At 39.5% G+C, this 15,036-nt stretch overlaps 1 protein-coding gene across 4 annotated transcripts in view; it reads right to left on the reverse strand.

Annotated features, from left to right (window-relative positions):
* The window catches only part of LOC115224771 (solute carrier family 2, facilitated glucose transporter member 3-like), an 89,096-nt gene that overhangs the window by 56,176 nt on the left and 17,884 nt on the right, over positions 1-15,036 (reverse strand). The window contains exons 2-3 of one of the 4 annotated variants that reach the window (XM_036513583.1): positions 1,563-1,622; positions 1,308-1,490 (exon numbers count right to left, since the gene is read on the reverse strand). In XM_036513583.1, the coding sequence (XP_036369476.1) occupies positions 1,308-1,490; positions 1,563-1,622 (243 nt within the window). Of the gene's footprint in view, positions 1-1,307; positions 1,623-15,036 lie in introns of those variants that run through there. The other 3 variants (XM_036513584.1, XM_036513582.1, XM_036513585.1) reach the window with 3 other exon arrangements.

Below are 15,036 nucleotides of genomic sequence, written 5' to 3' on the forward strand. Positions count from 1 at the left end.
AAAGTTGACCTCGGCGGAATTTGAACTCAGAACGTAGCAGCAGACGAAATACCTATTTCTTTACTACCCACAAGGGGCTAAACACAGAGAGGACAAACAAGGACAGACAAATGCATTAAGTCGATTATATCAACCCCAGTGCACAACTGGTACTTATTTAATCGACCCCGAAAGGATGAAAGGCAAAGTTGACCTCAGCGGAATTTGAACTCAGAATGTAGCGGCAGACGAAATACCTATTTCTTTACTACCCACAAGGGGCTAAACACAGAGAGGACAAACAAGGACAGACAAATGCATTAAGTCGATTATATCAACCCCAGTGCACAACTGGTACTTATTTAATCGTCCCCGAAAGGATGAAAGGCAAAGTTGACCTCGGCGGAATTTGAACTCAGAACGTAGCGGCAGACGAAATACGATTACACATTTCGCCTGGCACGCTAACGTTTCTGCCAGCTCGCCACCTTAGTGATGGTGACACATAAAAAGCACCCAGCACACTCTGTTAAGTGGTTGGCATTAGGAAGGGCATCCAGCTGTAGAGACCATGCCACAACAGACAGTTGGGGTCCGGACAACTCCCTGGCTGGCCAGCTTCATGTCAAACCGTACAACCCCTGCCAGAGTGGAGAGCAGATGACGATGATAATGATGAGGAGGATAATTTTGTGTTAGTCAATGGTACTAAAAACTGTTTTGGGCCAACCGTAGCCTTGTGGTTGAACCTGAGACCACATGGTTAGGAAACAACCATTATTAGATAACCGCATTACCCTTTATAGTAATTAACATACTGGAAATATTTGATGAGGATGGGGAGGAGGCAGAAGCGAGTTGATGATGGGTAGCAAGAGGAGGAGGAGGCGAGTTGCAAAGTCATTAGCATACTGGACAAAACGCTTAGTGGCATTTTGTCGGTCTCTACGTTCTGGATACAAATTCCACTGAGGTTAATTTTGCCTTTCGTCCTTTTGGTGGAGAGGGGCAGGGGTTGATAAAATGAGTACCAGTTGCATACTGGAGGGTCAATGTAATCAACCAACCCCAACTCCACCGAACTTGCTGGCCTTGTGCCGAAATTTGATATTGATATTTTATGAGGGGAGGTGGGGGGGGGAGTTATTGTAACCATTTGTAACTTTAAAGATTATAGAAAATTCTGTCGTTGTTTTAAAGTTGGAGATAACTCACTGCTTTTTCTATTTTTTTTTATTAACTTTTCTTTTTTTGCTTAAAGAAATAAGAACATTTAATTGCATATTCAATATGGAAGACATGGAAGTTATCATATATAGTGTACTTACAGACAATTCAAAATTTTCAACGTCTTGATTGGGTTTATTTGAATTATTTTCCTGTTCCTTCAGCCCTTCCTTCGACTCTTCCTTTGGCTCTTCTTTTGGCTCTTCCTTTGACTCTTTCTTTGACTCTTCCTTTGATTCTCCCTTTGACTCTTTCTTTGACTCTTCCTTTGACTCTCCCTTTGACTCTTCCTTTGGCTTTTCCTTTGTCTCTTCCTTTGACTCTTCCTTTGGCTCCTTCTTTGACTCTTCCTTTACCTCTTCCTTTGGTTCTTCCTTTGACTCTCTTTTCGGCTCCTCCTGACTCTTTGGTCGTCCCTGAATAAATAAATAAATAAATGAATAAATAAATAAATAAAGATATATATGCATACATATACATGCATACATACATACATACACATATACATACATATATATATACATACATACATATATACACATATACATACATATACATACATATATACATACATATATACATACATACATACATATACATACATATATATATATACATACATATATATATATATAATATATATATATATATATATATATATTATATATATATATATATATACATACATATGTATGTACGTATGGATGTATGTATTTATGTATGTATGTATGTATATGTGTATATATGTATGTATGTATATATATATGTATGTGTATGTATGTATGTATGTATGTATGTATTTATGTATGTATGTATGTCTTTTACTTGTTTCAGTCATCAGACTGCAGCCATGCTGGGGTACTGCCTTTGAATTGACCCCTGTACTTCGTTTTTAAGCCTGGTACTTAAGTTGGCTATCTCTCTTGCAAAACAACTAAGCTACAGGGATGTAAACATGCCAACACTGGTTGTCAAGGAGTGGTAGATGACAAACAGAGACACAAAGACACACACACACACACACAGATGTTTATATATATATATATATATATATATATATATCTTTACTGCCCACAAGGGACTAAACATAAAGGGGACTAACAAGGACAGACAAAGGGATTAAGTCGATTACATCGACTCCAGTGCGAAACTGGTACTTTATTTATCGACCCTGAAAGGATGAAAGGCAAAGTCGACCTTGGCGGAATTTGAACTCAGAACGTAACAGCCGATGAGATACTGCTAAGCATTTCGCCCGGTGTGCTAGCGATTCTGCCAACTCGCCGTATATATATATACACACACATACAGATGTGGCTGTGTGGTAAGAAGCTAGCTTCCCAACCACATGGTTGAGGGTTCAGTCTCACTGCATGGCACCTTGGGGCAAATGTTTTCTAGTATAGTCTTGTGAGTGGATTTAGTAGATGGAAGCTGAAAGAAGCCTGTCACATATATATATATATATATAATATATATATATATATTATGACACGCTTCTTTCAGTTTCCATCTACCAAATCCACTCACAAGACTATGACAGGCTTGATGAATTCTTTGCCATGAAATCACCTCAAATCTGGGAAGAGGGTATTTTCAAGTTAAAGGAAAGATGGAGATGCATTGTGCAACAAAATGGTTCATATTTGGTTGATTAAAAATGTAATGGCAAGTATTTATTGGCCTATTTCTTTCCTTTAAAAATCGGCACAAACTTTCTGGACAACCCAATAGTTTCCCTCTACATCGTTGCAGTAACCTCTTGGAAAGTGAAATGCTAAGTCAATCAGGACTGGGTTTGTACTCAAAACTAAAGGGACATAACTGTAAACTGCAAGAAATTTCATTTTTTTCTTATGTCCTGATAGTAACAGGGAAAGAAAATATAAAGGATATCCTTGTCATTTTGTTTGGTATATAAAAGGATCTTATAAGGAAATAACTAAAGGTGAGGAAAGAAAAAACTTGTAAGCATACTTCATTTTTAATGCTGTTTAAGGAGTGTCATTCGTCTGTATGTTTTGGGTTCAAATTCTGGCTCATCACTAAGGCATTAAAAGCTATTAAAGCCACAGAATTATGGGAGTTGAGAATGGCCACTCATCATCATCGTTTAACGTCCGCTTTCCATGCTAGCATGGGTTGGACGGTTCGACTGGGGTCTGGGAAGCCAGGAGGCTGCAGCAGGCCCAGTCTGATCTGGCAGTGTTTCTACAGCTGGATGCCCTTCCTAACACCAACAACTCCGTGAGTGTAGTGGGTGCCCTTTACGTGCCAGGCGGATGGTTCTTTTATGTGCCACCAGCACTGGTATCACAACTGCAATTTCCATTGATTTTGGAGTGATTTCGATTCTGATTTCACTTGCCTCAGCAGGTCTTCGCAAGCAGAGTTTTGTGTCCCAAGAAGGAAAGGTATGCATAAGTGGGCTGGCTACATTCCAAGTAGAGGCCACGGGTTATGGCCTCACTTGTCCTTTGTCCGGCCACTGTGTGTCATTAATGACCATGGATAAGGGTCCAAGTTGTTCACCCTACTGGACACAGTCTGATGTGCAAATCGTAGTCTCTGTCATGCAAGTTGCACTTTGGGGCTGTCCCAATGCAGTTTGAGTTCTATCTTTCCAGTATAGAATGTTCAATAAGATCCAGGCCTGGGCAATTCGGTATAAGGGACAGGCTGTTGCCCATGCAGTGTGTGCCTCCTCTCCCTGTCACTGATGGGTCCAAAGGAACAGCATGGCTATTACAATTTGGCCAGCTCAGGAATTGCCAGAACAAGGTTGTAGATAATGTTGAACTGCCTGAGCTTTGACTCAAAATTTACTCCCAAAGCTTTTCCCATGGCTGGTTATGGCCACAAAGCAGCAAAGGTTTACAGTCAAAGTTTTCATTCCCCTTCTATAGTTTCTGGAGAAGTAACCTCACTCCTCCTCCTCCTCCTCCTGTTGTTGTTGTTGTTTATTAATTATTATTATTATTATTATTTATTAATTATTATTATTATTATTATTATTATTATTATTATTATTATTAAGACGAAGAAGAAGATGAAGAAGGCAGTGAGCTAGAAGAATCGTTAGTGTGCCAGGCGAAATGCTTAGTGGTATTTCATCTGCTGCTACGTTCTGAGTTCAAATTCTGCCGAGGTCGACTTTGCATTTCATCCTTTCGGGGTCGATTAAATAAGAACCAGTAACTCACTGGGGTCGATATAATCGACTTAATCCGTTTGTTTGTCCTTTTATGTCCTCTCTGTGTTTAGCCCCTTGTGGGTAGTAAAGAGATAGGTATTTCATCTGCCGCTACATTCTAAGTTTGAATTTTGCTGAGGTTGACTTTGCCTTTCATCCTTTTGGGGTCGATTGAATAAGTACCAGTTACACACTGGGGTCGATATAATCGACTTAATCCGTTTGTCTGTCCTTGTTTGTCCTCTCTGTGTTTATCCCCTTGTGGGTAGTAAAGAAACAGGTATTTCATCTGCCGCTACATTCTAAGTTTGAATTTTGCTGAGGTTGACTTTGCCTTTCATCCTTTCGGGGTCGATTAAATAAGTACCAGTTATGCACTGGGATCGATGTAATCGACTTAATCCCTTTCCCAAATTCGAGGCCTTGTACTTCCGGTAGTAAAAGATTGTTATTATTATTATTATTAAGAGGAAATCATTTACTGTTACGTGACTTTTAGCATAGTTCTCCAATTTTGAATTCACCGCACCTTGCTATATGTTGAATTTCCTTCTCCTTTATAACCGGATGTACTTGAGTGACGACATTCTTCTGATGAATTGCAATACAAAAAAGAATTAACCCATTTAATGTAATACTTCTCTGAAACAAGTGTGGCTGCCTAATAAGGAGTTTGCTTCCCAACCACATGGTTCTGGGTACTGTCCCATTGTGTGGCACCTTGAGCAAGTATCTTCTACTATAGCCCTGAATTAACCAATGTCTTGTGAATGGATTTGGTAGTCACAAACTGAAAGAAGCTCATCATATATATATATAAATATATATGGATATATCTGTGTGTGTATATGTGTGTGTGCCTTTGTGTTTATGTTTGTCCCCCACCGCTGCTTCACAATTGGTGTTGGTTTATTTACATCCCCATAACTTCATGACTTGGTAAAAGAAATAGGGAGAATAAGTACCAGGCTTAAAATATAAAGTACTAGGGTTGATTCAGTCAACTTAAACCCTTCAGGGTGGTGCTCCAGCATGGCCACTGTTTAATGACTGCAACAATTAAGAAATAAATGTTAACTAAAACCTTTCATTAAGATTTCATGTTCATTTATGTCTCATAGAAAGGTGATGAGCTGGCAGAACCGTTAGCATGCCAGGCGAAATTCTTAGCAGTATTTTGTCGCTATGTTCTGAGTTCAAATTCTGCTGAGGTTGACTTTGCATTTTATCCTTTTGGAGGTCAATAAATTAAATACCTATTTCTTTATTTCCCACAAGGGGCTAAACATAGAGGGGACAAACAAGGACAGACATAGGTATTAAGTCGATTACATCGACCCCAGTGCGTAACTGGTACTTAATTTATCGACCCCGAAAGGATGACAGGTAAAGTCGACCTCGGCGGAATTTGAACTCACAACGTAGCGGCAGATGAAATACCGCTAAGCATCAAATTCTTCAATATTTTAAAAATTAATTGAAACAAAGGCAGTGTTTTCCAACAGAAATATGGTAATAAAACAAGTTAATTCAACACTGAGAGCACAGTTTCCTTTTTTAATGTGAGCTCTCAAAAATAAATTACACTGTTATCCCTATGGTTACGTAACTTCTCTATTAATATTCAGTTAGATTAATGGAAATCCATTAATCCTGAGACCCCCTTCGGTCACGACACAGACCAAGGGATTGCACCTAGAAAGCTCCCCTCTGAGGCACAAGTCCAGGCAGGGTTGTTTATGGAAGACCAGCAGTCACCCATGCCTACTGGCCTCCCCTCTCCACGCCACCAGTGTTATCCAAGGGAAAGGCAAAGGGCCAATACAGCTTGGCACTTGTAACGTAGCAACTCATTTCTACAGCTGAGTGAACTGGAGCAATGTGAAATAAAGTATCTTGCTCAAGGACACAACATGCATTCCGGTCTGGGAAATCCATTAATATTAGATAATAAATAGACCATAACCTCGTGGCCTATGCCAGGGGTGTAAGCAGCCCACTTATGTGTACCTTTCCTTCATTGGACACTAAACTCTGCTTGCAAAGACCTGTTGAGGCAAGTTAAATTGAAATCAAATTCGATGACTGGCATCCATGCTAGCAGAGCGCTAAGAGCACCATCCGAGCATGATTGTTGCCAGAGCAACAAACTGATTTCCGTGCTGCAGGGATGTAAAAAGCACCATTCGAGCTTGATCGTTACCTGTGTCGCCTTACTGGCACTTGTGCTAGTGGCACGTGAAAAAAACATTCGAGTGAAGTTGTTACCAGTGCTGCTGGACTGGCTCCTGTGCAGGTGGCACATAAAAAGCAGCATTTGAGCGTGGCCGTTGCCAGTACTGCCCGACTGGCCCCCGTGCCGGTGGCATGTAAAAGCACCCACTACACCCTCGGAGTGGTTGGCATTAGGAAGGGCATCCAGCTGTAGAAACTCTGTCAGATCAGACTGGAGCCTGGTGCAGCCATCTGGTTCACCAGACACCAGTCAAACCGTCCAACCCATGCTAACATGGAAAGCGGACGTTAAACGATCATGATGATGAAATTAAGGTGGTATGCTGGCAGAATCATTAGCACAACAGGCAAGCTTCTTAGTGGCTTTTGTCTGTCTTTATGTTCTGAGTTCAAATTCTGCTGGAGATGTAAACACACCAGCATTGGTTGTCAAGAGATGTTGGGGGGACAAACACAGACACAAATATATACACACATACATACATACATACATACATATATCTATCTATCTATATATATATATATATATATATATATATATATATATATATACGACGGGCTTCTTTCAGTTTCCGTCTACCAAATACACTCACAAGGCTTTGGTTGGCCCGAGGCTATAGTAGAAGACACTTGCCCAAGATGCCACGCAGTGGGACTGAACCCAGAACCATGTGGTTTGTAAACAAGCTACTTACCACACACCCACTCCTATGCCCATGACAAAAATATAATAATGGTTTCAAATTTTGGCCAGCAATTTCAGAGCAGGGGGTAAGTCGATTTCATGTGTGTGAGACTATGTGCTGTCAACTGTAAACAAACGAAGTACCAGCAGAATTCTGCTTTATGCATGACATATAACCCTTCATAATTTTCTTTTTCTTTTTTTAATTTTCAGAAAATTTTTGCGAATTTGTATTCTACACATGAAAATGCATACAATCATGCAAAAACCAACACTGGTAAAAGACACACACACATACACATATATATGATGGGTTTCTTTCCCTTTCCATCTACCAAATCCACTCTCAAGCTGTTGGTCAGCCCAAGGCTATATAACAGAAGACACTTGCCCAGGGCGGGTGCCACCCAGTGGGACAGAATCTGTAAACATGTGTTTGTGAAGCAAGCTTCTTACCACACAGTCACAACTGTGTCTATGTGCTATGTGCTAAACGATTCATTTTAATAAAACAAGATTTCGTTGTTCAAATCTGTAAATTCAGAAATTCTGTTTGGTAGATAAAAAGCTCTTAAAAGCAAGGAATTGTAAGATGAAGAACGAAAACATTTGTAAACAATGCATCATTTATAATACTACATATCACCTGGAAGTATAAACTGTAAACCAGTGATAAGAAACTAGCAGAATACAGTTTATGCTGAGAGCAAAAAGGCAGAAATCAAATACTTCAATAACAACACGTTGTTCAACTTTTCTAAATCCTCACAGTATTTAAACTTATTCCACTGTTTGAATGCTTGGTATTTACTGTTTGCTGACACAGATCATCTCTAGTTTTTTTTCTTTTAAGTTTTACTGTCTTAGTATAAAACTGGCACTTCCAGAACAACCTGCTCATGATATGTGCAAATGGCAGAGCACTCCAGAGATACACGTCTCCTTAACATGTTGCAGGAGTGGATTTGCGCTAGGTACCTATCTTTAGTTAGTTAGTTAATTTTTTGGCTCAAAAAGCAAAAAGCAAGGCCATGTAGGGGGACATGGAGTTATGTACAGGGTGGTGTTCATGTAAAGAGTTCAGGTCACTTGTGGTCAAGGGAGACTTTGAACCGAGCGGTCGTCGGCATCTTCACTATCTCGTCCAGCAGCTTATTCCACGGGACCGCAACCCGGACTGAGAAAGCCCCTCTCCTTCGATTGAGATGAAATCGTCACAGATAGAGCTTTTCGGAGTGACACCGCAACCAACGCTCTGGAGCAGGAGTGAAGAACAACTCTTTCGAGAGGTTACACTTTCTGCTTATGATGTTGTGAGCAAGAACGAGATCACCACGGCGTTGTCGTTTTTCTAGAGAGTAAAGGTCGAGCGTCTTCAGCCTTTGTTTCTAAACTAAAGGAGGTATCTACATCGGTGGCACAGTGAAGAAGAGAATAACTATCTTCCTTCGTTTATGAAATGAAGATTCCTAGGTAACATCCAAGATTAAGATACTTTGTGGTGATTGAAGCTTAGCAGAGATGTAATATTGAAATACTCAGTATTCAGTCTTGACCTCATTGAGGTAAAGACCTACACAATTTGAGGCTTGTTCGAGATATTGTAAAAGAGACTGGGCATTGGAGAGAGAATCACTGATAAAAGCGATGTCGTCAGCAAAGTCAGTGTCTGTCAAGTATTCAGCTGGGTGTCTGGAACTTCTTCTAGGTTTTATTTCAAAGCCCTTGCCAGAAATGGTATCAACTGACATACATAGCACATAGTCAACGACAATGATGAAGAAAAATGGGGAGAGTGTGAAAGGTAGAAGAGTCCAGTTTGCTGGACATTGTTGTAGAGCTGAAAACGAGGCAATTTCTACTCTTCTCCTCTGGAAGCCATCTACTCACAATACCAGAGGGCACACACTCTCCTACCCTGATGTAATCTCCAGGGATACAGGCATCCAGCAACAGGACCTCCGTAATGCTATGATGAACCGTGAAGTCTGGCGTAGCATGGTAAATTCCATTGTCTCGACCACGGTTGAACAATGATGAAATGATGATGATTGAAATACTTTTCACATCTAAGATGAGCATTAATTTGGTACAATGCTGAGTATTCCAGCTGATCTAATCAGTAGTCCCACACAGGTCAAACTGAACCTGGAACCGTGTAATCACAAAGCAAGCTTTCTACTACAGAGCCACACCTGCACCTATCCTAAAAATCTATTTACATTCCTCATGTAAAGCAATTTGGAATTTCCAGTGTTCATTCAGTGTAAAGTAATTAGAGAGTTCCGCATAAGGTTAGTAAACTTCGTTAAATCAAATAAGTTAATGAGCCATAAAAAGTGTACTTCTTTGCGTCATCTTAAGGAAGGGAAAAGAAATGCATTAACATTGTTGATATTCAAAGAAATTTCTTTCTTTCAGATGATTCATTATAGCTTTTGGAATATTGCCCTAGCCTTTTACTGTCTAAGCCTGCCAAATCTGGCCCAGTTATTCTACCTGTTCTATGTTCAAACCAACCAGATCCAGCCTCTCACACCAACCCTATAATGTCATTCTAAAAATAAACTATAATATAGAAATCTCAAAGATATGAGATAAAGTGCAGTTAATTCAAAAGGATGTAAATAAATAAGCATTATATTTGACAGAGTAATCTGAATGCTAAATGGTTAATCTGGTTTCAGTCAAGCTAAGTAAAATCACAGCCATCCATCATATATGCATGATCTTTATAGCCATGCCCCTACTCCCTCTCCCAGCTGAGAGATCTTTGTCTCGCAGGTGTTGGTGCCATGTAAAATGCACTCATGCCAGTGCCATGTAAGATGCACTTGTGTCAGTGCCACATAAGATGCACTTGTGTCAGTGACACGTAAGATGCACATGATGTGCATGCATGCCTATGTCATGTAAAATGCACTTATGTTGGTCCCACATAAATACACCATGCTGGTGGCACGTAAAAAGCACCCAGCACGATCTGTGAAGTGGTTGGCATTAGGAAGGGAACCCAGCCATAGAAACCATGCTGAAGCAGACAAACAGAGCCTGGTGCAGCTCTCAGGCTGGCCAGCTTCTGTCAAACTATCCAATCCATGTCACCCTGAAAAACAGATGTTAAATGATGACGATAACGATGATGATGATGATGATGATGATGATGATGATGATGATGAGTTTTAGTTTATTGAAGTCAGTCAATAGTTAGTACCTACACTACTTTGACCAAGTGTTATCTATAAAAGCCTTGGGTTGACCAAAGTCTTGAATGGAATTCAGCATACAGAAATTACATGGAAATCTGTCGAGTGGTTGTCCCTAACCACTGCTTGACAACTGCTGTTGGTTTGTTTACATCTCCATAACTTAGCAAAAGAGAATGATAAACTAAGTAGAAGACTTAAAAAAGAATAACAAGTACTGGGGATGATTTGTTTGACTAAAACTCTTCAAGGCTGTGCCCCAGCTGGGCCACAGCCCACTGACTGAAACAAAAGGTAAAAGATATAGTAGCATATAGGCGCAGGAGTGGGTGTGTGGTAAGTAGCTTGCTTACGAACCACATGGTTCTGGGTTCAGTCCCACTACGTGGCACCTTGGGCAAGTGTCTTCTACTATAGCCTCGGGCCGACCAAAACCTTGTGAATGGATTTGGTAGACGGAAACTGAAAGAAGTCCATCGTATATATGTATAGATATATATATATGTACATTCCTTTATGTACACTGATTTGTTCTCCTTTTTTATGTTTAACCCTACAGTCTCTTAAGTTGTGGTTTAATAAAGTATGTGATTAAGTATTATCGGATAATTGATATTTGATTTAGATGTATTTCTCCATTTTCTTATCTTGTATATATATATATATATATATATATATATGTGTGTGTGTGTGTGTGTGTGCATGTATGTTTGTGTGTCTGTGTTTGTCCCCCTAGCATTGCTTGACAACCGATGCTGGTGTGTTTATGTCCCCGTCACTTAGCAGTTTGGCAAAAGAGACCGATGGAATAAGTACTGGCCTTACAAAGAATAAGTCCCGGGGTCGAGTTGCTCGATTTAAGGCGGTGCTCCAGCATTGCCCCAGTCAAATGACTGAAACAAGTAAAAGAGTATAGAGAGTATCATTTGTCCATTTAGTGTCTGTCTTCATGTGCTAGCATGGCTTGGATGGGAGTTGGTTTTGATGCGAGGGATTTATAGCTAGATGCTCTTCCTGAGGTTAACCCTCACTGGTTGTTTTCCAAGTAAGGGATATTTGTGCTTCTTCTACAGATCTTTGAAAATACAGAGTGACTACTATTATGTCAATAAGGAATGCAAGCATCACTGTTTTGCTCAGATGATGATAAGCGAAATACCAACATTCACACTCACATACACACAATATATATATATACACAGACATACTTATATACATACATACCTATATATATATATATATACATTATACATATATATACTATATATATATAAATATATGTATGTATATCACCGTGATCGACCAGGTTATCGGATGTTGCTACACATCGCTGGTCACAATGCACTTCGCATTGTTTTAGCCTTCAAATGATGCCACCCCACTGGCTAGGTGAACAGGCCAACAAAAGAAAGAGTGAGAGAAAGTTGTGGCGAAAGAGAAACAGCAGGGATCGTCACCACCCCCTGCCGGAGCCTCATTGAGTTTTGGGTGTTTTCGCTCAATAAACACTCACAATGCCCGATCTGGGAATCGAAACCGCGATCCTACAACCGCGAGTCCACTGCCCTAACCACTGGGCCATTGCGCCTCCACTTGTATGTATATGTATGTATATATATTTATATATATATATATATATATATACACACACACACACACACACACACACATGAGAGAAAATCCACTAAAGTGGACGCCACTTTAGTGGATTCTATCTCATATGTGTATTAATAATACTTACTGAATCTCAGTTTTTTATGCGCTAAACCACTGGTGTTAAATTGATGTTATTAAATTAATATACAATTTTTTCACCCTCATTTTGATATATATATATACGTATGTATATATATATACGTATGTATATATATATATATATTATATATATATATATATATATATATATATATGTATATGTATGTATGTATATATATATGCCCCATGGTCTTAACTTCAACCGTGCTCTTTCTGTTGTGATTTTTGCTACCCAGGTATCGGTTATCATTTGAATTATCCGTAATAAGATAATTCATTTATCTACTTCAATAATTATATATATATATATATATGTATGTCTCTCTCTCTCTCTCTATATATATATATATACATAAATTCATGTGTACATACACATAAAGCATTTAATGTGCAATGAACTGATAAGGAAGGTAGAAATAATGAGAAGTATGTTCCCATTTCTGACCCATCTCCCTCCTTACTTCTCTCTCTCTCCCTCTCTTCTCTCTCTCTCCCTCCCTCCCTTCTCTTTCTCTCCCTCTCTTCTCTCTCTTTACCTCCTCACTTATTAATAACTTCTACTCTCCTCAAAAACCCATAAACACACACACAAATTCTTTCTCGTCCCTCTGTTTCTCTCTCTCTCTCTCTCTCTCTCTCTTTGCCATAATTAATAACAGCTCTCAGAGTGCCAAATATTGGAGGAGAATGACTACAACAGTAACAGCAACCATAACTACAGCATTACAACAAGAACCTTATAGATTCTGCCACCAATATTTCAACTATTCATGTTTCTCACAGTAGCAAAGTCTCTTCTACCTTCTCTCCAATGTTTATCATTAAAAGCTTCTCACCTTCTTAGTGCCACTGCTTATCGTCAAAATCACCTACATTTTAGACGTGGAAAAATTAGCATTAACATGATAATTATAGTGAAGATAATATTAATTAATTGAGACTAAACCATAGCAAGGATAGTGTGGGAACTTGTGTCAATAGCAGGCTGGTGGGTTTAAAACAAAGGTTCCTAATCCATTTTGGCCAAAGGGCCCCCTTTTGTCCCTTGGAGTCACAAATGCCACCCCCAGAAAATATTTTTATTTTTCAATATACTACTTATTTTCATATCAGTGGATAATGATTAAAAAATAAAGGACGTTGTTTTACAATGGTGAGGAGGACAAACATAGACACCCGCACACACACACACACACACACACACACACACACAACACACACACACACATATGATGGGCTTCTTTCAGATTCTGTTAACACAGTCGGAAGTACAGATGTATAAAGTGAAATGCGAAAAAACGAAATAACGAATTGAAAGATTGGTAATTGCGTTTATTTCCACCATGTGACACTTATGAGATCAACGTGTTGTCTATCGAAAGAGTGCCCTTTGCTCCAAAACGCCCCCCCCCCCATGAACTCCAAATGGCCCCGTTTGGGCATATGCCTCCCCCCCCCCCTATTGGGAACCTTTGATTTAAAACAACAGATGACCAAATCTGTACCCTGCCTGTCAGGGACCATCCACTCCCCAAACAAAACCACTGATGGTTGTGTGTGAAGGAAGTGCTCAGGGTGTTGTTTATTGAGCTGGTGGAGCAACGAGGAGGATACTATTGATGGTTGTCTTGGTAAATAAAGTCAGAATGGATAATGGATGGATGTAGTTAAGTCTTATATATATATATATATATATATATATATTTATTCTTTTACTTGTTTTAGTCATTTGGACTGCAGTCATGCTGGAGCACCATCTTGAGGGTTTTAAGACCTCAGGACTTATTCTTTGTAAGCCTAGTATCTATTCTGCCAGTCTCTTTTGCCAAACTGCTTAGTTACGGGACCGTAAACACACCAACATCGGTTGTCAAGCAATGGTGAGGAGGACAAACACAGACACACACTCACACACATGATGGGCTTCTTTCAGTTTCTGTCAACCAGATTTACTTGCAAGGCTTTGGTCGGCCTGAGGGTATAGTAGAAGACACTTGCCCAAGGTGTCATGCAGTGGGACTGAACTTAGAATCATGTGGTTGGGAAGCAAGTTTCTTATCATGCAGTCATGCCTGTACCTAAATATATATATATATATATATATATATATATATATATATATATATATATATATATATTATGTATGTGTGTGTGCGGAGGTACGTGGTTTATTGGTTAAGGTGTCAGCATCATGATCATAAGATTGTGGTTTCAGTTCCTGGACCAGGTGATGCGTTGTGTTCTTGAACAAAACACTTCACTTCACATTGCTCCAGTCCACTCAGCTGACAAAAATGTATAATACTGTGATGGATTGGTGTCCCATCCCAGTGGGGAATTTATATCCCACTGAAACCGTGAAACTGACCCTTATGAGCCTGGCATGGCTTGAGAAGGGAACATTTTTTTAAATATATATATATATATATACATTTTTGTCAGCTGAATGGACTGGAGCAATGTGAAGTGAAGTGTTTTGTTCAAGAACACAACGCATCACCTAGTCCAGGAACTGAAACCACAATCTTATGATCATGATGCTGACACCCTAACCAATAAACCACGTATATATATTTATACACATATATATATATTAATAGTTATTGCCAAGCTAACATGGCAGTCCAGATAAATAGGATGAATGCTGCCATTGATTAGCTCCAAGAGGCCATCGCCTCTAGCTAGCTATGTGACACACAAACCTGTGTCCATTATAACCTTCGAACAGGGGAGGTCAGCAGCTTCCCCTTGCTGGT

Source organism: Octopus sinensis, linkage group LG26, assembly GCF_006345805.1.
Source record: "Octopus sinensis linkage group LG26, ASM634580v1, whole genome shotgun sequence".
Taxonomy (NCBI): domain Eukaryota; kingdom Metazoa; phylum Mollusca; class Cephalopoda; order Octopoda; family Octopodidae; genus Octopus; species Octopus sinensis.